General features: G+C 43.1%; 1 protein-coding gene across 2 annotated transcripts; it reads right to left on the bottom strand.

Annotated features, from left to right (window-relative positions):
• Window positions 1-1,240: 1,240 nt before the first annotated feature.
• Window positions 1,241-19,353, bottom strand: LOC148022626 (uncharacterized). 2 transcript variants are annotated; one of them, XM_087695588.1, is made up of 5 exons: window positions 19,131-19,353; window positions 18,167-18,229; window positions 17,919-18,084; window positions 2,297-2,503; window positions 1,241-2,053 (listed from the first exon to the last, which is right to left on the bottom strand). In XM_087695588.1, exons 2-5 carry the CDS (start codon window positions 18,212-18,214, stop codon window positions 1,521-1,523), a joined length of 954 nt encoding a protein of 317 aa, XP_087551714.1. In that variant the 5' UTR covers window positions 18,215-18,229; window positions 19,131-19,353; the 3' UTR covers window positions 1,241-1,520. The 2 variants fall into 2 exon arrangements, with proteins under 2 accessions (XP_087551714.1, XP_087551713.1); XM_087695587.1 differs by having other exon boundaries at window positions 1,242-2,053; window positions 18,167-18,234; window positions 19,131-19,352.
• Between the last annotated feature and the right edge of the window lie 5,868 nt (window positions 19,354-25,221).

The raw sequence follows: 25,221 nt of genomic DNA, 5'->3' as shown, positions 1-25,221 counted from the left end.
AAGCCCTCGAGCATTGGATATCATACATATGACCATCACTTAAGTTAGGACTTACACCAATTGTGATGGAGGCTTTTACCAAATCAAAATCCTTCATACACAAGGTAAGGGGCACAATAATGCAACCCCCCCCCCCCCATAAAACAAAAAACAAAAAAAGCAAAAGCAAAATGTACCCCTCCATAATTTAGAGGCAATTTTACCCAAAAAAAATGGCTTTTTTAGGCACTTAATATTATGATACAAATTATTTTCATATTACATATCAACTTAATATGAGTCAAACATTTGAGCCATGTAAATTTTTATATATTGGGTTTTGTAAAACCTTAAAATAATGCTTCCTTACCTATCACTCTATCGGCCCCTCAATCACTCTTTTGTGAACCCTTCATTTTTAACTAGGTTTTCATCTAAAATATCAAAATGCCCCAAAGTTTTCTTTTTGAGCTTCATATAATATATATACCTTGACTATTAGAAACCATTTATATAACTCATTTTGAGATTAAAACTTAAGATGGGGAACTATTAGATGACCTCTATTGGCCTCTTTACTCTAGCTTGTGGAAGCGATTAAACGTAGGTATATATATGCACAACTAGCTCTCAAATCCTCACAATAACTTGATAGTTAAGGTGACACATCAATGTATGCTACAAATTTTATCTTTGTTTGAGTTACATGTCTTTAGCATGAACAAACTTCCACCCTTATTCCCTTGATGCAGAAGAGGATAAAGGAGATTACTGCTTGAGTTAGAGCCAAGCCCCTCACATTCTTCTCCACATGGGACAAGATTGTGACTATGGGGCAACCACCAATAAGGGCTTTCTTTAGGATGGCATAGATCTTCATGGTACCCATAGGGTTGACACATGTACTTCTGGCTTAGCCTCTTGACATATCATCACTTGTGATAGTACAAGTTAGGATTTGATTTTAGCTTTTAAGTTCTGACTATTTCCAAAGAGTTGTATCATTCTGCAGAGATCTCTCTCTCTCTCTCTCTCTCTCTCTCTCTATACACGTGCGCACGTGGGCGTGGGCGTGAGCATGGGAACCCTTTGTTTTGCAACCAATGGTTTTTATTAAATTAACACATAAGGACATTTCTGGTTAGTGTGTGATCAGAATCAAAACAAATGTACTAGAAGCATTAAGAAAAATAGAGTTTTCTAAATCTCCCCATACATGCCCACATGCATATAGGTTGAACATTAGGAACCATTTAAATTGTCTCCTCATGCATCCCTATATTGCTGCAGAACTCCCTGCCTGGACTCAAAAGTAGATGCTTAACTTTACCTCTGCAACTCAATTTCAGAATACAACAAATGAAGCAGTTGCAAATAAGTCAGAAAAGTGAAAAAATGCATTCTAATGATCAGGTGCATAGAAGTAAAGAGCATGAGCAGTTCAAAGCTTAACTACTCTCTCCCATTGAATGCGATGCACTGCAATATTTACACAGGCTGAATTCCTGTTAAACGAAGAGAATTCTCTACAGTCCAAACAATCAAGCTTGTCTGTGTTTATGAATGCGCATGCATATAAATGCTATTGACAATCCTGTGGCTGCACCTAGGCCAAAAAGGGACCATAGAACTCCTCTTGGAACTCCAACTTGCTGCCTCTCCAATTGTTGCCTTTCCAAAGATGACCTAATGTAAACCAAGTCATGTTCCATCCTAAGCAGTCTGGCATTCAATTTCTCAACATGTCCTTTCAAGGCATCACATGAGATTTGAATATCATTGATATCCCTTGAAACTCTCTGTGTGAAAAGAATGTTGAGCCCAGTTTCTGTGTCCTCCTTTCCTGAGAAAGCAGCCCTGAATCTACTCAGGATTCTGTTGACTTGAGCAGGACATTGCATTGGTCCAGGGGTCTGTGTGGCCAGTTCTACACCCTCTTCCTTGGCATCAAAGTAAAGCTCATCTTCTCTAGTTCTTGGCAATGACATTCTCTCCTGGCAAAAAGACTTAGCAACTGCCATCCATTGATCAAATGTTGTTCTTGTTTTACTTTCCATGAAGTTTTCCACAGGCCCTGCAAATATAAATAAACATCCCTCAGCCACTCCTAAATTCAAGAAAGATAAAACAATGCAAGTGACACAAAATGGGACAGGGACAACGATGGGGAATGGAGAGGAATTGCTGTCACTTGTGACAATGTAGTCACAAGAAATGGGACATGGGACAGAAAGAAGCTACTGTCCCTGCAATCTCAAGTCCGAAATCGACTGTCACATTTGACTATGTAAAGCATGCATGACATTCAATACCTTACCTTCCAATCCCCACAGCCGACCTCTGAATTCCAATGAGACATTAACTGTAATAGCAGACCCAGCCTCTCCATCAGGTGATATAGTGGTTTCTGCATAAGTGAAGAACCTTTCACCGCCCGGTGCACTCACGGAAGGCACACTGGTGACTATAAAGCAATCATCTTTCTTGGTATACTTTTGGACTTCCCTGACTGGAAAGGTATCACCTGTACAACAATCAAAGTGTTTTCAGACTTGCAAAGAGTCTATATAACAGTGTCCACTCCAACACTAGTGCTTGTATGCTTCTCAACATAAATCCAAATCACTTCTTTGACATATTTCTGAAATGAAGAGACTAACAATGTGTTTTATGCAGAAGGGTCTCAGACAACAAATATCATGATGCCTAAAAAACCAAATTCAGCGTTCATACTGTTGGCAAATATTGTTAGCTGTCACAGGTCTTGGATAGGCGTGGAATCTTTAAGCAATTGTGATTTTGCAGATGTTAAAGACAGCTGTAGTATATCACTACTTCTAATTATGTCTAATTATGAAGTAGGGGAAAGATTATTTGACACTATGAATGTGGAGGCAATAATGAAACTGGGGCTGTTGTGGTCGAGGACCACACCTACTGATCAAATGCATTAGGAGTGCTGGCTGACGCAAGACAAGCTACAAGAATGAACCAAGATGAAACTTGCTGCCAACCTTCCCAACATAATCTTGCATAAGCAATAGGATCAACATGGGCACACCCCCTTCAACAAAAATATTTGTGGTTCCTTGGGTTACTTAGTACAAGGCATTAGATAATCACTTGCCAAAATGTGCAAAACGAACAGCAAAACACATTGTCACGTAAGAATTCATGGGAGCTGCTTCTGCTGCCCCTTTTTGAGATAAATTCCCAAACATTGGAGGAACAAATTAAGACTAAGCCACAAGATGTATATCAAAGTTGCTGAAGATGAAATTGAAACATGAAACCAAATCTGAACTATTGCTAATGAGTAAGTACATTCCCTCTGAACCTGGGCATGCCTCAGAGATACAATATACAAGGTGATGCAGCAATGGAAGCAAAAAAAAGTGCTGAACACAAGACAGAAAAGAGAGAGAGAGAGAGAGAGAGAGAGCACTGCAAAGAAGAGAACTCAGAAGAATGCTCAGGAAATGGAATCCATATGCCAAACACGAGACAATTGCGTACAATAGTGAGTCACTCATTGCATGGGCACTAGCACCAGCTCCTCTCTCCACCAAAGTATGCACTGCATCAGCAAGTGATGAATGAGAGACTGTGGAAGAGGGGCTTGAATAATAGGCTAGAAAGAATGCAAATAATGCGACGGGTCAACCAGCATTTAATGCTGGTCGGCCAGTAATAAATGCCCAAATATGCATCATACAAACTACAACAAAATACCTAAAATAGCTAGTAATACAAGGCATGGCCCAGACTCACTCATGAGCTGACAATACTACTAACCCTCTCTTAGATCATGGGTGATATAATACAATGATACAATGATAATGACTCATCATAGTCCATACAACATAGAACCACCAGAGTAGAACCATGGATACCCAAGCAATGGGTGATCAAGTCACCACCCATGAGCCTCAGAGAAAACCTAATGTCAATGTCAATTGTACCAGCTCCTGAAAATAGAGAAGAACCATAGCATGTCTCAGTGTTTATCATCAATGTCTCACAATAGCATACAAGACCATCCTGTCAAAAATTCCTTTGAACATATGTGACCATGGATTCCCGGCCCTTGGCCAAACCGCCAAAGTATCCCCTCATGAGAGCTCGAGCTAGGAGCCAATCTCGCACTTTGTCAAATACCAGCCCATCATGAACCTATATGTCAATCCTAGCTCCAGGGTTTGAACCTACTAGACTTCGATCAATGTGTCAGGGACATCTCTCTCTGGAGCTTGTGCACTTGTATGCCAATATAGATAAGGCTCAACTGCCGCATGTCACCACCCTCTCACTCTCTCTCTTTGGCACTGGAGAGTCGTGAGGGATAACCACATCACCTGCACTAGAAAGCAACAAAGGAAGAAGCTACCAAGCCCTTCCCTCAAACTAAAGAGGCATATTCCTTCCATGCCTTGGACTTCTCCTTGGCCAAAGGATCAAAGTCAAAGTCCGACGAAGAGAAGGATGCATCAAAGGACCCCACATCCCACTGTCTTCTCCTTCTTCCGTGAGATTGCTAACTCCTTACAATCCTTCTGCAAGTGTCTCTTCTTATTACCACAGTGATAACACTAGGCCTTCGACTTCTTCTTGAGGCCCCTCTTTGAAGCTATAAGAGCATCACCAGAACCTCCATAAAGAAACAAAAACCTACTTTGTAGACACAAAGATGCCTCATGCTCAAAGCAACATGAAGGACATGTGTGAAGCTCATAGGTGTATATGATATTTGTGGCCTCAAAGCATTTGCCACTCCATCAAACTCCAAGGGGAGCTTGTAAAGTATTGTTTCCATGAGAAGTACCTTTGGAAGGGCAAACTATAGTCTACATGTGTCGAAGCTAGTCTTGTACTTGTGTAACATGGAGCAAAAACAACCGAATGGTGTCCTTAGGCTCAAACTTAATCTACCGAAGCTATCCATAAAGGATCATTGTATGCATGGTGGAGGGTGTCTCATACAACAACTGAAGCTTCAACCATACTTCTGGAGATGTTCTGCAGGATGTAACTGCCAGTAGAACTACTTTAGAAATACATCGAAGAATAGCAAACAAGGCACACGCATCATCAGTATCCCATATAAGCACAACTTCCTCACAATTGACTTCATCAAAATCTTCACAAACTAGAAGAAGGACGCGAAGGATGTGGAATAGCTCCACAAACAATGTATCATAGCCGCTTCAACACAAACCAAGCTTTCATGACAGCAATCTATGTGAGATAGTCAAGTCCATGTGTCACAAGGACATGGAATTTTGAGATGCTTTAATCTTGCTAATAACATTTGATTAAGTTATTAATCAAATATGCAAGGTTATTTAAGCACGTGTGATTTACATGGAAGATATTCCATAGTAACAGGCCAAGGATCTCGAAGATGCAGTGGGTGTCAAAGGCAAAAGCTGTGATAAGTTATGCCGACTAAGTTTAATTGGTCAATTGGTATCAGATTGGACCCTAGGGCAATGGTTTGATCAATAAGTGTTGGCGGTGATACTAGGGACTAGCATTAATTATTTAATTAATGCCAGTCTAAGGGTCAACAAAAGTTAAGGACCACTCCAAGTTGCAAACGGTCTAACCAATTTAATTATAGATGGATACATTTCATTTTGGGCAAGGTCAAAAGGACTAAAATTAATTTTTAGAATTAGTTAACTTTAAAAATCAGTTAAATGGTTGAAAAATGGGTTTAGAAGGCTGCCACTTGGCAAAAATGTGTCAAAGTGCAGCAGTGCGGAAGCGTAGGACTGAGAGAGAGAGAACGCAGAGAGAAGAGAGAGAAAGAGACAGTGGAAGATGAAGATCTGCTGTATAAAGTGTGCTGTATACAAAGATATGCAGATATGTACACGGGCGCAGTATGTTGGACTGTGTGTCTCCATCTCGACGATGCAACCTGCTGTTCACCTCGAAGTCTGCTGCAGTCTGCACAATCTCCTGTCTGAAATCTGCGAACAGAGATGGAATCTGCACGAGCCTCCAGCCTGGAATTTGCGTACAGAAGTGAGTGGGCAGACTGCTGAAAACTCGGCTATAAATAGCCAGAATCTGGGCGCCAAAATATGCAGGTCGGCTGCATTAAATGCAGCCGACTGTACTGAAGCAGGTCGGACTGCCACGTGGCAGTCCGACTGTACAGTCCGACTGGCTCTGATCGCTAACACCCCCTCTCAGAGCCTGGGCGGGGCAGAAGCCTAAGGGATCTGGAATGGCTCCGAAGGAGAGCCTGGGGAAGCGCCTTCGTAAACAAATCTGCAAGATTGTCCTCCGTCTTGCAGTACTCCACAGTGATGGTCTCATCCAGAAGCTTCTCTCTGATGAAGTGGTACTGGATTTCTATGTGCCTCATCCGGGCATGGAAAACAGGATTCCGAGCCAAGGCAATGCAACTCTCATTGTCGCATTGCAGCAAAGTAGGATGAGTCTGGGGGCAACCTAGCTCCTCCAACAATCTCCGAAGCCACACAGCCTCACATGTGGTGGAAGACGCGGCCCGATACTCCGCCTCAGTAGACGAAAGGGCTAGCATGGGCTACTTCTTGCTACTCCATGAGATAACACCTGCACCCAAGGTAAAACAGTAACCTGTTGTAGACCGCCTGTGGTCCACATCACCGGCCCAATCCGAGTCGCTCCAACCTGCAAGTACAAGATCTGAACTACATGTACCTGCTGGATAATAAATCCCTAAATCAGATGTCCCCCTCAAATACTGAAGTATCCGCTGGGCAGCCTGCCAATGCACCGTCTGAGGTTCACTCATGAACCCCGCCAAGAGCCCAACAGCAAAACAAAGATCAACACGAGTGTTGAGGAGCCAAATCAATGATCCAATCAACTGACGATAGCGGGAAGCATCCGCCATGGGAGAAGCTGAATGGGAAGTGGCCTTCCAATTCGGATCCATAGGAATAGAAATGGTCCGACAATCCTCCATCGCAAAAGAAACCAAGAGCTCCTGTACATATCTCTGCTGAGAGATGAAGATCCCCCTCTGAGACTGATAAATCTCATGGCCCAAAAAGAAATGGAGTAGACCCAAGTCCGTCATCTCGAACGTCCGATGTAAAGCTGCCTTCGTCTCTTGGACCTTCTGTGCATGATCAATCAACATACAACACAAAAAGCACACAACCAGCCTCGGAAGTGTGTACATAAAGCTGCGGATCGGCCTTGGAACGCCGATATCCCAACTGTGACTGAAGGAACGAATCAATCTTCTCGTTCCATGCACGCAGAGCCTGCTTGAGGCCATACAAGGCCTTCTTCAACCTGTAGACTTGCCCATCTGAAGATCCAAAGCCAGGAGGTTGTTCTACATAGATCTCCTCCTTCAAATCACCATTGAGGAAGGCCGACTTCACATCCAACTGGTAGACAGGCCATCTCCTGTGGCCAGCCAAGGCAAGAACAACTCGAATAGTCGCCATACGAGCAGTGGGGGCAAAAGTATCATGACAATCAATCCCTGGGCGTTGTGCAAAACCTTTAGCAACAAGGCGAGCCTTGAGCTTGTCCAAAGAACCATCGCTAAGGTACTTGGTCTTGAAGACACATTTAATGCCAATCACCTTATTCGGGGGGCGAGGCATGAGTGACCAAGTGCCATTCCTCTCAATAGCCTCCAACTCGGCTTCCATAGCTTTCTTCCATGGTGCGGACTGTAAAGCCTCCTTCACGAAGGTGGGCTCTCGATCCTGCATAACACGGGTCATCAAACAATAATTAGAGCAAACAAGCTCCGTAGAATGTGCCTGGTGCCGCCGTGACCGCCGCGGACCATCCTGCCGTCCCCACTCCTCAAGGACCCCCTCGATCCCTGAATCACGGAGAGTGTCACGGGCCCATCGAGGAGGAGGCCGACCTCTCCTCGTCTCTCTCCATCAGCTGAAGACTCTGGGATATCCACCGGTGGTAACTCCTCGGGGGTGACCAGTGGAACAATAGACTCTGTATCGGAAACAGAATCGGAATCAAAAGGCGCGGGCTCCAAAGGAACCGTCTCGGGAGCCCAGCTCTCCCCTGGATCTCTAAGAACGGGATGCTCCTCACCCGCTATTATGGCTGGAATCTCCACGAACCGCACATCTGGAATGGTGTACACATCCCGCTTGACAGGATCATACAAATGATAGCCTTGGGACTGAGAGCTGTAGCCAACAAACACCTGTCTTCGAGAAGCTGCTTCAAATTTATCACGATGGGCCTTGGGAATGTGAACATAGGCATCACACCCAAAAACCCTAAAATAAGAAACATCGGGCTTAGTCCCAAAGTAAGCCTCAAAAGGTGACATTCCATCAACGGCCGAAGTGGGGAATCGGTTAAGGATGTGAACTGCAGTAGCCACAGCCTCGGCCCACAGAAACTAAGGTGTCTGTCGGTGCTCCATCATGGTGCGCGCCATCTCAATCACACTTTGGTTCTTCTGTTCAAGAATGCCATTTTCTTGAGGAGTGTTGGTGTTAGCAAACTCCTGGTGAATACCTTAATCTACACAAAAACGAGCAAACTCATTAGAAACAAATTCACCACCCTTGTCGGATCGCAAGGTCTTCAATCTCCGGCCTGATCGGTTCTCCTCAAAGAGAAGCCAATCCTTGAAGTGGGAGAAAGCTTCTGACTTCAATGCCAAGAAATAGGCCGATGTCATCCTACTGTAGTCATCTACGATCAATATAAAGTACAAGCTTCCTCTCAAGGACTTGTTCCTCATAGGGCCACAAAGATCCGTGGATACAAGCTCCATCGGTGAAGTAGACCGCCGCGAAGCTTTGTTGGGAATCGCATCCCTATGCTATTTCCCACGAATGTAGGAGACGCATGGCTGCTGACTCACCACTATGTCCGGCAACCCTCGAACAAGCTGTCCACGTAACGCCCTCCGAAGATAATCATAGTTGAGGTGACCAAATCGAGCATGCCATAGCTCTGACTGTGTCTGAGAGGTAAGAAGAAGAGTAGAGAGAGTGGTAGAAGACTTCAATTTGTAGATGCCGTTCTCCTCATATCCTGATGAGAGAACCTTCCGTGACCCACGATCAAGGACTCGCACCGAATCACTGTCAAACTCCACCATAAGTCCAAGGGAACAAATCTTATGAACTGACAGTAGATGATACCCTAAACCTGGTACATGCAAGACCTCGGAGATATGGGTACCACCACGTCCATCTGGAATAAGCTGCATCTCAACCCGTCCTGCAATAGACACCGAAGAGCTATCTCCAATGAGAATCTGCCCACGCGAAGGGCGCAACTGGGCAACACCATCTGATGAAGAAGTCATGTGCCGGGAGGCACCACTGTCTACGATCCACTCTCGAGCCTGGGGAGCTGTCATCGCAGCATCAGAAGCATTCGTTGTAGAGTCCTCAATGACAGCTAGATGAAGAAACGCAGCTGATGAGGGTGCAGCCACCGCTCCGGAATCCTTCGTGTGCTTCTTGTTGGTGTCCTTCTTGTCTTTGTTAGGGCAATCCTTCTTCCAATGGCCAGTCTTTCCACAAATATGGCATGTGGATTCTTTGTCCTTGTCCTTCTTTGACTTGTTCTCCTCCTTCTTCTTTTGGTCCTTCCCCTTCTTCTGAGAGGCTTGACCTGTCAAGGCTTCCGATTTGGAAGCATGTTATCCCTTCAATTGTTCCTCTTGGTCCAAGACCATAGGAACCAGCTCTTCCCACCGAAGAGTAGACTCACGCCCCAAAGCAATAAGGGCGGAGTAGAAAGCACCAAATCGTAGCGGCAACTGGGACAAAAGTGTGATCGCCATGTCTTCGGAGGAAATCGGCTTCCCCACATTGTGAACCTGCATCTGAAGCTGTCTAAGCTTGTTGATGTGCTCCCGCAACGAAGAAGACTTGTTCACGGACAAGGTCCGCATCTGCACCTCCAAAGAAACCTGCTTCATAAGGGTCATCCGGTTATACATCTGATCAAGCTCCAGCCATATCTCCCGAGCCACCGTCAAGTGCTCGATATAAGCTATCACGGCTGTAGTACAAGACAGAAAAAGAGAAGAACGAATCCTGGCATTCAGTTTGTCCCAGTGACACTGTGCCTTGGCCAACTCCGCACGAGCATCGAAAGAGAGTTTGGACTCATCTCTCATCGAGGGTCGGTCGATCTCCTCCTGTACAAGCTCCGCCAAATCGTAGGACTCAAGGATGGCCAACATCATCACGCGCCAAATACGGTAATTATCGCCATCGAGCTTCTGATCTGCGGGAAGAGCCGGTAAGACATGATCGTCTAGAACTCCAAGTCAATCTCTGTAGACATCTTCACCTATAATGCCTTTACAAACGCAAAAGCAGCCCCCTTTGACTGTGAAAACGCAGCCTGCTAGGGCTCTTCCGCGTCCCGAAACTTCTTCACCCGCTGGAGGCGATGAAAAAGCAAAACTTGCACTTGAAAGCTGAAAACTCAAACTTCCTCCTCATCAAACAGCAGTAAACAGCAGCAAATCCACCACCTGGACTCCTTTCCCACGCGCCCACGCTTGCTTCAGCCTTGTTTCGAGGCGCAGCCCTCCTGCTCGCCCTCAAACGCTGGAAACGCAGCCTTGTGTCGCGAGGAAAAATCCTCTTCAAGTTGGTTCTTCACTCAATCAGCCCTTCTACACTACTCTGATACCATGTCCGAGTGCAGCGGTGCGGAAGCGTAGGACTGAGAGAGAGAGAACGCAGAGAGAAGAGAGAGAAAGAGACAGTGGAAGATGAAGATGTGCTGTATAAAGTGTGCTGTATACAAAGATATGCAGATATGTACACGGGCGCAGTGCACTGGATGCGTGTCTCCACCTCGACGATGCAACCTGCTGTTCACCTCGAAGTCCGCTGCAGTCTGCACGATCTCCTGTCTGAAATCTGCGAACAGAGACGGAATCTGCACGAGCCTCCAGCCTGGAATCTGCGTAAAGAAGTGAGTGGGCAGACTGTTGAGAAGTTGGCTATAAATAGCTAGAATCTGGGTGCCAAAATATGCAGGTTGGCTGCATTAAATGCAGCCGATTGTACTGAAGCAGGTCGGACTGCCACGTGGCAGTCCGACTGGACTGCAGTCCGCGACTGGCTCTAATCGCTAACAAAATGCCCATGCAAACTAAGAAAACGTTTTTAAGGACCAAGTCTCAACCATTCACTCAGTTTAGAACTTTTGGAGGGAGAGAGAGAGAGAGAGCTACCGATCCATTTTCCAATCAAAGAACAACAATTTGCTGTAGAAGATAGCCATCTAGGGGTCTCAATGGGCAGGGAAAAGCAGGGAGTCACCGTCCAAGGGCTGGCAACAGCATTGTTGATCAAATGACAGCATTTTGGAGGTGCCTAGCAGTAGGTGACTGCATTAAATGCAGGCTAAGGCAAGTAGCAAACAGAATTTAGGGTTTTCTCGCTAAGAAAATCAAATTTCTCTCTCATCTTTGCTTTCTTTCACCTTCTCCAACCCATTCTCGAGAAATCTCAACATTTCTCAATCATTTTGAGAAAATCTCATCTAAATTTGATGGACAGCAGCTATAAACCCTAAATTTCTGCAAAAATTAGGGTTTAACAATCACCTCAAGACCCATGCCAATTGATGAAGGCATCATACACTGAATTCGGCACCTGAAATTTGTGTAATTGTTAGGGAATTCAAATGCCAACCCATTCATTGTAATTTGGGGAAACATTTGGCCAGTTGGTGGTTCCATTTGTGTAAGTCCTAGGTGAAAAATCAAGGGGCAATTGGCCCGAATTGATTGCCGATTGTTACAACAGCAAAGAGGCTTTTTGGAACAAAGGAGGCTATGAATCTCAGCTTATACTCATTCCATTAGCAATCAAGTTAAAGAAATATCAATAGGGACACATTATCAAGTTAATTTGTGCATTTCAAGTTACATTCATTTGTTGATTGATGTAGTTTAGTGCTTAATCAAGGAATTACCACCCTTTCCAAGAAGAAAGGTTTGGTTTCATGGTTCCATTGCCGGGATACCATCAATTCCCTCGAATTGATGGGCATGAAGCACCTAATCGAAGGTCAAAAGCTTTGCTCTAGTGTTGAAATTGTATTTAGCTAGGCATTACAACAAGAATGTCTTCAAATAGTGAGATGGGATTAAGCAGGGATGATGCCTCTCAATCTGAAAATTCACAAAGTGTTGGCAAAAATGCAATGCCTAATCTTGGACAAAGCACGCAATATAGACAACAAGCTAATAATGTTGATTTAGACCAAAATGTGGGTCCTTCTAGGCCTTCAGAAGCTGATGACCAGCAAAAGCAAGAGGAATTTTATAACCATTTTAAAGATCGGCTGATGACAACAACTAAAATGTTTGTGTAATTGGCAAATTATCCTCACTTCATGCCCTTTTTGAATCTCTTAAAGGAGGGTAGTAAAGGCAAGAAGAGGAAATTGCCTTCAAGAGGTTTGAGACAACAAGATGTACCAAACGAAGAGCCAATACAACAACATGATGTTCCAAACGTAGGTAGTGAGCATAAGCAAATGATACCAGTAGGGCAATTGAAGGAAGAGCCAATACAACAACATGATGTTCCAAACGTGGGCAGTGAGCATAAGCAAATCATGCTAGTGGGGCAATTGATGCATATGCAAGGCTAACTTGGAAGTGCCAATCCAATACTTTTTGGATAGCAAGGCATGCACACAATGATGGGGCAGCCAAGGTACTTTGGTGTTGGCACTAGTTTCCATGCTATGGTGGACTTGGGACTGCATATGGGGATGTATGGCACAACTCCGAAGACGTCCTCAGGATAATTGGGATCCATGGAGCCACAATACAAAAAAAATTTGACTGAGGCAAGGTATTGTCAGAAGTGGTGCAGCAATGGAAGCATAAACAACATGCTGAAATAAACTGCTGAAACACAAGACAAGAAAAAATAAACACAAATACAGATGAGAACTCAGATGTATGCCCGAGAAACGGAATCCATATCAAACACGATACAGCAGCATACAGCAATGAGTCACTAGCTATGTAAGCACCTTGGCACCAACTCCTCTCTCCTCAGAAGAATCCACAAATGATGGCTGAAGTACACCAGAGGAGGAGGAACCCTAGCAATATATAGGCATAAAATGGGGGGAGCAATAAATGCAGTCGGCCAACATTTAATGTTGGTTGGCCAGCATTAAATGCTCCCCATCCCTAAAAAGGGCACCAAAAAACGCCAGAAAAAATACTATAAAAAGGCCACAGCCTCTGCAGCACAGACTCACCCTGAGCTGACTAATCTGCTAACACCCTCTCTCAGATCAGGGATGATATGATACAATACAATAGTACAATGATGGGGTATCATAAACTATACAACATAGCACCACCAGAAGAACCATGGATATCCAAGCAGTGAGTGGCCAACCCACCACCAAGATGCCTCAAAGAGTATCTAACATCGATGTCGATCATAACAGCACCACCTGCAAAAAATAGAAGAATCATAGCAACTCTCTCTGTTATGTCACCTATGTCACTCAGGACATACAAGACCAATCTTCCAAACATGTCGCTAAACGTGTGACCATGGAATCCCCGCATTCGGCCAAAACTACCAAAGTGTCCCCTCATGTGAGCTTCAGACGAAAACCTCTCGCTCTCTGTCAAGTAACCAGCCCATCATGAACCTGGAGGTCAATCCTAGCTCCAGGATTTGTACCTGCCAGACTTCACGCGATGCGTCAGGGATGTTCCTCTCTGGATCCTGTGCATCTGTATAGACATAGAGATGAGGCACAGCTGCCCCATCTCACCACCCTCTCACACTCCCTCTCTGGCACCGGAGAGTTGTGAGGGATGTCCGCATCACCACCACTAGAAAGCAGCTGAGGAAGGGGCCACTAAGCCCTTCCCATGATCCGAAGAAGAGGATCCCTTCCGCGCCTTGGACTTCGCCTTGGCTGGATGATCGGGCTCGGAATCTGAGGTAGATGATGACTCGTCAAAGAAGTCCGCGTCCCGCTTCGTCTTCTGCTCCTTTTTCTTCCTGAAAGCCGCTAACTCTTTGCAGTCCTTCCTTAAATGATCTTTCTTGCCACAGTGATAACACTGGGCCTTCGATTTCTTCATCTTTGAACCCCTCTCTGAAGCTACAAGAGCCTCACCTGAACCTTCATAATGTGACGGAAGCCTCCCCTGTAGTCGCAAAGTAGCCTCATGCTCAAGTAGCATGGAGGACATGTGAAGAAAACTGACAAGAGTCGTAGATGTCTGCGCCCGTAAAGCATTCGCCACTCCATCAAACTCCCGAGGAAGCTTGTAGAGTACCGTATCAACAAGATGTGCCTTTGATAGAGCACACTGCATGGTGCGAAGCTGGTCCTCAAGTTGGGTAACACGAAGTAGAAAGGATTGAATCGTATCTTTGGATTCAAACTTCAGTTGTTGGAGTTGTCCATAGAGAGTAATGACCCGCATGGTGGAAGGAGCCTCGTACATCAACTGTAACTTCGACCATACATCTAAAGCTGTCGTACAGGAGGTGACCGCCGGTAGGACTTCTTTGGAAATACACCAAAGTAACGCCGAATAAGCACGGGCATCATCCGAATCCCATGTAAGTATTGCCTCCTCATGATTATCTTCATCAAAATCAGATAAAACAGGAGAAGGTTGTTGAGGACAAGCCATAGCTCCGCCAACCACGTACCATGACTGCTTCTAAATAAACCAAGCCTTCATCACCGCACTCCACATGTAATAATCACGTCCATGGAGCTTGTCATCAGTGGATGTGCATGGAGGAGCCATCTGGAGAGGATTTAGAAAAGAAGTAGAGAAAAGAAGGGATTGGGAGAGGAAACACAGCCAAACCACAAGCACAGACTGCAAAAAGCAAGATTTCTGATCAAAATAAGCCAAAAATCTACTGCACAAAGTCAAAAAATCAGTCAAAAACTATCAAAAACAGCAAAAACGGGCCTAACGATGGAAGCACCCAGCCAAGAGGAGATGCAGAAATACCAAAACACAGGCTGAAATGAAGGCACAGGCGGTACAGATGCTGATTGCAGCAAAAACACAGGCAAAACTGGTTGCCTAGTTGGAGCAGCAGCAGCTGCTTGATCAGCAAGAGGGAAAACAGTCCTGAAATCAGCAATAAAACACAGCAGAAACACAAAACCTGAAAACTGATACCATGTCAGAGGTGGTGCAGCAATGGAAGCATAAACAACATGCTGAAATAAACTGCTGAAACACAAGACAAGAAAAAATAAACACAAGTACAGATGAGAACTCAGATGTATGCCCGGGAAATGGAATCCATATCGAACACGAGACAGCAGCATACAACAATGAGTCACTGGCTATGTAGGCACCCTAGCACCGGCTCCTTTCTCCTCTCAGAAGAATCCACAAATAATGGCTGAAGTACACCAGAGGAGGAGGAGCCCTAGCAATATATAGGCATAAAGTGGGGGGAGCAATAATGCAGTCGGCCAGCATTAAATACTCCCCAGCCCTAAAAAGGGCACCAAAACATGCCCAAAAAAAAAAAAAACTATAAAAAGGCCACAGCCTCTGCAGCACAGACTCACCCTGAGCTGACTAATCTACTAACAGGTATTTGGGGAGTATCCAATGCCGACAGGGACACATGATGCCGGGTAGAGAAAGGAAGCACTAAATGCAAAGGCAAACATACCTGTAAACACAGTCAATCTAGCAGCTGGTCAAGTACCCAAGGTGCCCGGGAAACGAGTCCCTGCAGTAAACACAAATCTGCCCTAATGTTGGCCTGTTATGGAATCCACCCAGACAAAATATGGTGTCACCCAGGTCAAAACAACCTGTCTAGTGTGAAACACAGCAAAGAACTGCCTGCTTGTCTAGCCAAGAAGCTACTGCCCACATCTGAAATAGGACACCCAGATCTGTAATATGTCTGCCTGGTCTGGCCAGCACAGAAAACAGGCCCTCCAACTGAGAAATGGACCGTCGAGCCTGGAGACTGCCGTGCATGATCAAAACGCAAATGTGGCAGTTGTGAGCCTGCCTAAAAACAGGCCGCCCAAGCTGTGTTGATGCTGCACATGTATGAAGAGTCACCGCCCTGCTGAAAATGCAAGTCTGGCTGCCTGAAAACAAGCTGCCCAAGCTGCTGTAATACCGCCCGCCCAACATTGAATAATGGTTGCCCAACTTGGGAAGAAGCGCCCTCATGCAAATCGCAAAATGTTGATGCCAAACACAGCCTGCTATGGACTGGAAACGGGCTGCCCTGCACTGTTGAATGTCAAACACACGGACTGCAACACGTGTTTAAATTCTGGTCTCTCTCACAAAGGTAAATGCTCCTTCTTGGGTGCACATCTTGTTTCTTGGTTCAGCAAGAAACATACTACACTTCCTACTTCAGTTGTGGGATTGAGTGATAGACAAGGGTTCACAGCCACAATGGAGTGTGTTTGGCTCCGCAAAGTACTTGCAAATCTCCATGTGCACCACACAGCTCCACCACTTATGTACACTAGCAACCAGCACAAACCACTACTCCATGCCCACGCAAAGCATATAGAAATTCATTACCATTATGTTTGTTAGTGGGATGTCAACTAAAGATATATAGTTGTCTTACGTACCTATTAGAGACAACTTGGCAAATCTCTTCACAAAGTTTGCTACCTCAACTTGGATGAACTACTTCAAACATAACCTTAGATCTCATCATTATTTTCTAGAATTTTGTTGTTATTCCTAAATCAATCCACCATTCCATGGAAGGAATTTATAGGCAATCTCATGGGCCTCACCCTAATGGCCTTTGATCCATATTCCAAGCTTCCTAGGTATTTAAATTGCTATTACAATAACTGTTACCCCTAGCGCTCAAGGACCCTAGTAAAACTAGGGTTAGGGTTTCTTACAATAGTTAAGCCGTCTTAGAGTTTGATTTTTCTCTAAAAGGATACTTCATGCAACCCTAGCATAATATGTGTGACATTATTCACTGTGATCATTCGAGCATTGTACTTATACATTCATTTATACATTAGCGTTCGTTTTTTATTAAGTATCATTGTGCATCAAATTAATTCACTCATTATCTTTCATTCTCTATCAATTAATTGCATGATAATTCACACCTAGGCCAACATGATAAATCAAGGAGCTATATGGTTTAGCAATCAAGGAGATATATGGTTGAGCAAAAATTTAACTTCCACAATAGCCTACCATTTTCCTATGAGACAATCCAAGGTCTTGGCCACAACCAAGCGCCCACTATTCCACATCCACAAACAGCACACCAGGAGAAGCAAATAGAGGAATTGGTAAGGCCTTGCAATAGAATGGGACCAAAGAAGCTTGTGAATATGAAATGGAAGGTCATGTCCATATTGCAAGAGCTCTAATGGACTTAGGCAACTTCACCATGGGATCTAGCGATGAATATGCATTTAACATTCTAAGCTCACCTAAACATCAAGCATCCTTAATGAGGTCCAAATTGTGAGGTGTACATCATTATTTATAGATAAACATCAACTGACACTTAGTTTTATTTAAAGCCTAGTGTTAAGGTGGCGGACCTCAATGGAGCCAAGTATGAAAGTAATGTAATCCCTAAAGAAGTTCATGGATATGAAAAGGAAGGCAATGACTACAATGCAAGAACTATAATAGGCTTAGGCAACTTCAAAATAGGATCTCATGGTAATGAGATATATGAGAATTTTACATTCTCAGCAGACCTTACATCAGGCATCCTTAATCAGGTCCACATGGCAAGGTCAATCTCACTATTGGTAGATAACCTCAACTTGGCACTTAGATTTATTTGAACCATAGCAAAACTAGCAAATGTTAAGATGATGGACCTCCATGCATCAAAACATCTTGAAATCAAGATCTTGAGCTTCATAGGCGATCATGTCAATGACAAAGTGTATACCTGCTAGCTTAGAGATCATCTTTGGTGCCTGCATAGCTGCGACGTACTTCACTTCACGCTCTTGGTTTTCGTTCCAACAAGTCACTTCAGCATCCGGATCATAATTTACTCTCTTGTGGTAAGCCTTCATAAATTTGTCGTCTTGAAATAAGTACTCAAATAGAACCTGTAACCCAAGATACCCAATGAAACGGTTTCTATTGTTTGTGGCTCCAGAATTCACATAAACCAGGAAACACACTATGTACCTCAGGTGTCGCAAAATCTAAGTGACCTTGCATTGTTATCTTTTTCATCCTGATATTCCCCTACTGCACTGGCAGAATAAAAAAGATTGTCAAATACTAGATGCATTGTTATCTCTCCTTATGATCAATTGCAGAATCCATTTTATAAAACTTTCACGAGGAAATCCTGTCAATTAATGCTAAATCAACCATGTCTGCTGGATTATAGCAACCCGCCAAAAAAAAAAGCTTAGCAAAGTTCTAAACTTGCATCTCTCGTCTAACATGTACGCAGCTGAAGAAGCTCCCTCCAATTCAGCATTCAAGCCTGCCCTTGTCCTCATCGGAGTGCATAGATTGGATACAGGACTAAACATGACCAATGCACGATGCGCATACATGGCTGTGGGAAGCAATGGACTCACAGAAATAGGAGCAAGAGAGAATGCCAATGCAGGAACATCTGCTAACGGCTCACGGATGAGCCACAACAGAAGCACAGACCGATGCTGGAAACTAAACTAGTGGCCTCTTCTCAAATCTCGTTGCTTTGTAAAGATCTCAATTTCGCTGAGATTCGGCATATTTGAGTAAAACAAAGGTCTGAGGTTCGGCATTTACGAGCCAAAGAAATGACAGAAGCAGGAAATCACACTAATAAGCGAATGAAAGGTCTGAGGTTCGGCATATATGAGCAAAGAAATGACAGAAGCAAAAAATTACACTAATCAGTGAATGAAAGGTCTGAGGTTCGACATATATGAGCAAAAGATATGACAAAAGTAAGAAATTGCGCTAAACGGGGAATGACAAATGCACTTGTGGAGACCTGGAACAACAATGATCATGAATTTTACTCAGAAGCGGTAATTTCTTGCAAGAAATTCCACGAAGAATGTTGTTAAGAGGCAACAAATTAAAGTAAAAAACGTACGACGACTGCTAAGAAACGGTAAGAGAAGGCAAGAAGAGAGGAGCGACGGACCTGCGATCCAATAGGTAAGACGCTCCTTCCCGCGGAACCGCTTCTGTTTATCGCTGCCACGCGTTCTGTCTTTTCGATGGTGATGGTGATGATGACGACGACGATAATGATAGGCAGCAGGAGAAGATAATAATGAAGAAAATAAAGCAGAAGAAGAAGCAGCAGCAGCAGCAGCAGCAGCAGGAGAAGACACCAGAAGACTCAAGAAAGTAAACGAGAGGCAATTTTCCTGTGCCCTTGACGCTGAAGTACGTGGCATCAGCGCGTTCTGCACCGATAAAAGAAATTTTACTTTTAAATTTAATATCGCAACGCTGTTTTGCGCGTTCCTTTTGCCTGTCCGCCCTTTTCGACATCCATGGTCAAGAGAAGTCCATCAACACGTGTCAAAGCATTACCAGGTGCGGTGCGAAAGAGGCGCAAGATGTCATCTCGCATCCTGCTGGAGGACTCCCCTGCCCATCAAAAAATACCTATGCTTTTCCACACGATACGGGACTCGTTGATCTCTCCAAGTTCCAACACAAACCCACGATTAAACAAGCTACGTCAACTTGAATGGATATACAATATGTCTTATATATTTTTATTTGCAGCTTACTCATACACCCTTGCTTTTGAGGAAGCCTCAATGCCAATCTACAAGGGCCCCAAGTGCATTTGATTATTGTTGGGTTCCAAGGTTTTCCATCACAAGGTTATTTGGAAATTAAAGATATTTTGATTGGTCAAGACATTCACATCCGATAGTTTTCCTTTTGGTATATTATATTTGTACACAATAGATGGTCAATAAATAATAAAAAACTAGCATTTCGTAGCCATTTCACAACAATTTCACTCAACAATCCATTTCTTTTTTTTCTTTCTCCTCTTTTCCCTCTCTCTCTCTCTCTCTCTCTCTCTCTCTCTCTCTCCGATTCCCTATGTCTAATTTTCCTTTTCTCTTTTTACCTTCTATTTTAGTTTATTTTCTCTCTCTCTCTCTCTCTCTCTCTCTTTCTCTCTCTAAAATTCCCTATGTCTAATTTTCTCTCTCTACCTTCTATTTTAGTTTATTTTTTCTCTTTTCTTGGTTTTCTCTCTCTCTCCCCCCCTTATATTCTCCCCCCTCCTCTCTTTTCCTTGTCTCTCCTTCTCTTTTTTCCTTTTTTTTACTTCTTCTCTTTGTTCTCTTTTAACATTTTCTCTCTCATAAATTTTATCTTTTCTCTCTCTATTATTCTTTCTCTCCATTTATATTCTCTCTTCTTCTTCTTTTTCTTCTTCTTCTTCTTCCTCCCTCCTTTTCTTCTCTCTCTCTCTCTCTCTCTCTCTCTCTCTCTCTTAAAGTATGTAAAATTTATCTATTCCCTATATATAATTCTATCTCTTTATGTTCATATACTCTCTTCTCCTCCTCTCTCTCTCCTTTTATTTTCTCTGTCTCTCTCCATCCCCTTTTTTTCTCCTCCCCTTGTTCTAATTTTCCTTTTTTTCTTCTCTTCCTCTCTCTTTTAGGTTTTCTCTCACTCTCTCTAAAAATATTTAAATTTCAAAAAGACTTCTCTTTCCTCTTTTCCCCCCATCTCTCTTCCTCTTTCTTCTTCTTCTTTTTCTTCTTCTTCTCTCTCTCCTCTTTTTTTATTTTTTTCTTATTCTCTCTCTCTTCATTCTCTCTTTAAATTTTTTCTTTTCTCTTTCTTTTAAATTTTTTCTTTCCTATCTTTATAATTCTCTCCCTATTCAAATACTCTCTTATTCTTTTCTCTCTCTCCTTTTCTTCTCCCCCTCTCTCCTCTCTTCTCCTTTTTTCTTTTCTTCTCTCTCTTTCTCTCTTAAATTTTATATTTCCTCTCTATAATTCTCTTTCTCTCTATTCCCTCTCTCTCTCCTCTTCTCTCTCTCTCTCTCTCTCTCTCTCTCTCTCTCTCTCTGTGTAAGAAGCTTAGAAAAATAAGGATTTAGTGTGTAAATAATAGTGATGCCATGTCACACTGACATAGGTATAAAAAGAGGGAACATGTAATATTTCTCATCTTTTGACGCATTAATATATTATTGTCCTTCTCTTCATTACCTTGCTCTCAACTTCAATGGCTTTTTTCTATTTCCTATATTTCTCCCTCATATTCTATCCTTTCTCTCTCCTCATCACTCTCTTTCTCACTTCTGCACTTTTTCATCTCTCTCTCCTATAGTCTTCTCTCTCCTCTCTCTCTCTTTCTTCAGTTCACTTTTTGACAAATGGTATCATAGCATTGGTCGTTGATCCATTTTTTCTCTATTTCAATTCAATTTTTCTCCATAAAAACCAAATTCAAACAAGTACTACAAGTACTTGACATAGACACTGACTAGCAGAGGTTTGCAGGTCTTCTACAGTTAGAAGGAGACTATATCTAGAGATTTTCAATGATAGATATGGCGGTGGAAGGCTAAAGTAGTAGGTCATCATCAAATATTCATGTAATTTTGAAATAACTTGATCAAATAAGAGTTAACCAAGCTTAGAAAGGAAATAAACTATGGTTACTTTTCAAGTGGAGCTTCTCTTTCTCTCTCTTGCAAGCTTTTGGCTAAAGCTTCAATGTTGGCTACCAAGAAATCCTTCAAGCTTGCTCCTCAGTGACAATTTCTTTTAGCCAAACCATGGGGCAAAGATTCTTCATATCCTTCACATTAGATAGAGCATCAATGTCAAGCAATTGATGTAGAGAATGGACCAAGTTGCAGTCCGAATTTTGTGCCAAAAAATGCACTAATTTTCTTGCTCATTCTTCACACTTATTTTGCTAATAATCTCTTCCAAATCGGCTGCACATTCTTAGCACACTTAGTGGGGAACACCTTCAGTAAGTTTCAGCAAGATTTGAGCCCTAATCTTCATTCCCTTTGTTGAAAACCCTAAAACACATCAGTGCAACCATAGCCACAAACATGGAAGCTTAAATTTCTTTAATCTTTGGGCCTTCCTGACCTCCAAGTCTTCTCTACCATCATTTTGAAGCTAAATGGACTCCAAAATTGAAGACATTGTAATGATTTCAGTCTATTGAGAATCTTAAAGCTCATATTGAAGATCTACTTTGGGGCTTTTCTTTAAGAGGCTTGAATCTTCGACATTCAAGTGCTCAAGCAAGCTCGAGGCATTGATTCTTCATGGATTTGATTGTATTGGAGCTTATATGGGATGATCTTATAGATCTTTCAAGCTTTATGATGGATTCATGGTGCATTATAGAGGACTTTTCTATTATTTGGATTGGAACTGACATTAATCATCTTCTTCAAGCTTAATCAAGGTATTCCATTTACTTAATCTCTGAAATCTCTCAATAATCTACTTGCTGCATTTCATGAAAAGGGCTGAATGGATATTTCAAAAATGCATCTCATGCTAATTGATTAGAATGGTATGCTACTACCATGTTGATATTTCCACTGAGGAAAAAGGTGGATGCTAGGGGAGATAGTGGGACAAAAGAGAGGTGATCCTCCCTCACTATTGAAGATCCCGAAGGAGTGCAACCAACCGACCCTAAGGAAACTTTGTCCACCTCTCGATGATTCAAAGCCTGTGTAGGGAGTTTGTGTCCTACTCTTTTATCCCTCACATAGATACAGTGAGTTGAAAATTGAATATCGAAGTGCTTTCAAAGACTCACGTACCTCCAAGAGCAAAACAGGGTAAAACAAGGACTTTATAGGACACTGTAGTGTATTTACAGGTTGTTACAGATACCAAATTCATTATTGAAGTATAGGTGCAGGTACTGCAGGGTGCCCACAGGTCCTATTTAGCCTTCTACAGGGTTTGGTAGCCATTTGGAACTACCATTTTACCCTTACAGGTTGAAACAGGGTATTCACATGTTAAAACAAGGTGTAGGGATGGATAGTTCAGACTTAGAGATTGAATTGCATAAATTTTTTTCCTAAACTTGTTATAACGTACTATAGCTCATCTTAAAGAGAGCATCATTGTCTTCGATTTAAATCAAAAAGTTTGAGAATCGAAGCTTCCTAGCTCAAATTATAGCCAAAGAGGGCCCTAAAGAGCCTCAAGTGCATGGAGAAATCAATACACTCAACAATACCATGTGTGAACATGAGAATAGGCATGCCCAATGTCATATGGAGCTATTATCAAGAGTGGAGCAAATGGTATTGTCTACTAGTCAAACAAAGTCTTCTATTGAGAAGTTGGTGGATTCCACTACCCAAACAAAGGCTTCCATTGATAAGTTAGTAGAATCTAATGCTTAAATAATGGCTCAATTCTCTCAATTGATGCAAATGCAAATGGGATCCAAAGAAGCTAAGGAGAAAGCTCATTCAAACAATGAACCCTCAGTCCCACTTCAACCACCTAACCAAAATGGTCAAGGTCATGGAATCATTGGACGAAGGGGTATTTCAAATAGCCAATATGAAGTAGGTGAGACTTCACAAAGAAATTATGACTATTTGGACAATTTAAATGATGTCAATTCCTAAGCTTTTGGACTAAATACTGTAAAGGGAGCTCTCACTCGACCACTAAAATCCACAGATCGCTTATTCCTTCAAGCGCTTCAAGAGAGTACTAATGGCTACCTCTCATATAGTCGATGTGCTATTTCTCTCTACAAGTGTAGTGAGCTTACCTTGATGCCCGATTGAGTTGCTTCTTCTCTCAAGCACTTCAATAGCTCCACGATTTGTGATGCAAGCTCAAGCATCCTCAAAACTCTTCCTCCAAGCTTCATCCTCCATAGCCACACGTGAGACAAGAGAAGAAAAGAAAAGAGAAGAAGAAGAGAGGAAATAGTGGAGGGCTTCGCCTCCAAGATCCCTCACCCTCACACACTCACTTCCTCACTTACTTACACTCCCTCCTCTTGCAAGCATTCACAAGCAAGCAAGTAAGAGAAGAGAAGGAGAGAAGAAGAAGAGTCCACTTTGCCACGCACCAAAGAATAAGCTCTTCATTCACCTTTCAACTTTATATACAAAACCCTAAATCCCTTTTGGGCAGTCATCCCCTAATCCCTTTTTTTTACATGGCCGATTGTGGCCTAGTGTTTACCTCAAATCGAAATGGCAAAAAAATAAAGGAAAAAATGCAAAAAGAATAGAAAGAGAGCAAAGGCGTAGAGGCGGTCTCGAAAAAACTAAACTGAGGCAAAAAGAGCAATTTTAAAGGAAAGGCGCCTCAAAAACTCTAAAAACTCTTGTAAAAGAGCGCCAGGCTCCCTCCTGTGCCACTTGTAAAGGAATAGACAGGTATAGGCATGAAGCAAGAAGAGGGAATTAGGAAAAGGGACCTTGCCACAATGGCCGGTCCATGTAACAAGGGATGGGCATCCATGGGAGTTTTAGGGTTTGTATATATAAAGTTCAAAAAATATTCTTTGGTGTATGGCTAACAAGAGTCCTCTCTTCTTCTATTCTTCTATTCTTCTCTTCTTTTTGCTAGTGTGTGTGCTCTTGAGGGAGGGAGTGTGAGAGTGTGAGGGAGTGAGTGAGTGTGTGGAAGTGAGGGATCAAGAGGGTGAAGCTCTCCACCATCTCATCTTTTCTTTTCCTCTCTCTTCCCTTCCATTCTCTTACCTTGCACGTGGCTATGGAGAATGGAGCTTGGAGATGGAGGAGACTTGAGGATGCTTGAGCTAGCATCTAGGATCGTGGGGCTACTGACTTGTGTGAGGGAGGAGGTAACTTGTTTCGGCATCAAGGTAAGCTCACCACACCCTGAGAGGATCGACGACGCATTGGCTAGGTGAGAGATAGCCATGAGAGCTCGCTTGGAATGCTTGAACAATAAGCGGTCCGTGGGTCTTGGCAGTTGAGCGAAAGCTCCCACACCTAGGCCCTCTTTTTTACATAGCATAGGCCCTCTTTCCTATTGTCCTCCTATCTTCACCCATCTACCTTTACAATTTGCATAGGAGGGAGCCTGACGCTCTTGTACAGAAGTTTGGTGGCGCAGTTGCATTTTAAAAACACGCTTCTGCCTTTAACTTAGCTTTCAAGGCTGCCCTTGCACTTTCGGCCGTTTCCTTTCTTGCTTCTTCCTTTGTGTCCACTTTCCTTCTTGGCCATCTCTTTTAGTCAACCCAACTTGCAC

The sequence above is a fragment of the Lygodium microphyllum genome, chromosome 16 (genome assembly GCF_053477565.2).
Source record: "Lygodium microphyllum isolate KBCC chromosome 16, Lygodium_microphyllum_v1.1.10, whole genome shotgun sequence".
NCBI lineage: Eukaryota > Viridiplantae > Streptophyta > Polypodiopsida > Schizaeales > Lygodiaceae > Lygodium > Lygodium microphyllum.
This window is presented reverse-complemented; position numbering and strand designations above follow the sequence as displayed.

Excerpts from the sequence above, each read along its gene's own strand:
- LOC148022626 (XM_087695588.1), bottom strand. The coding sequence starts at position 18,214 with ATGAAAAAGATAACAATGCAAGGTCACTTAGATTTTGCGACACCTGAG. Across the intron at positions 18,085-18,166 it reads TAGATTTTGCGACACCTGAG|GTTCTATTTGAGTACTTATT; the intron begins GTACATAGTGTG and ends CTTGGGTTACAG. Across the intron at positions 2,054-2,296 it reads TCGGCTGTGGGGATTGGAAG|GGCCTGTGGAAAACTTCATG; the intron begins GTAAGGTATTGA and ends TTATATTTGCAG.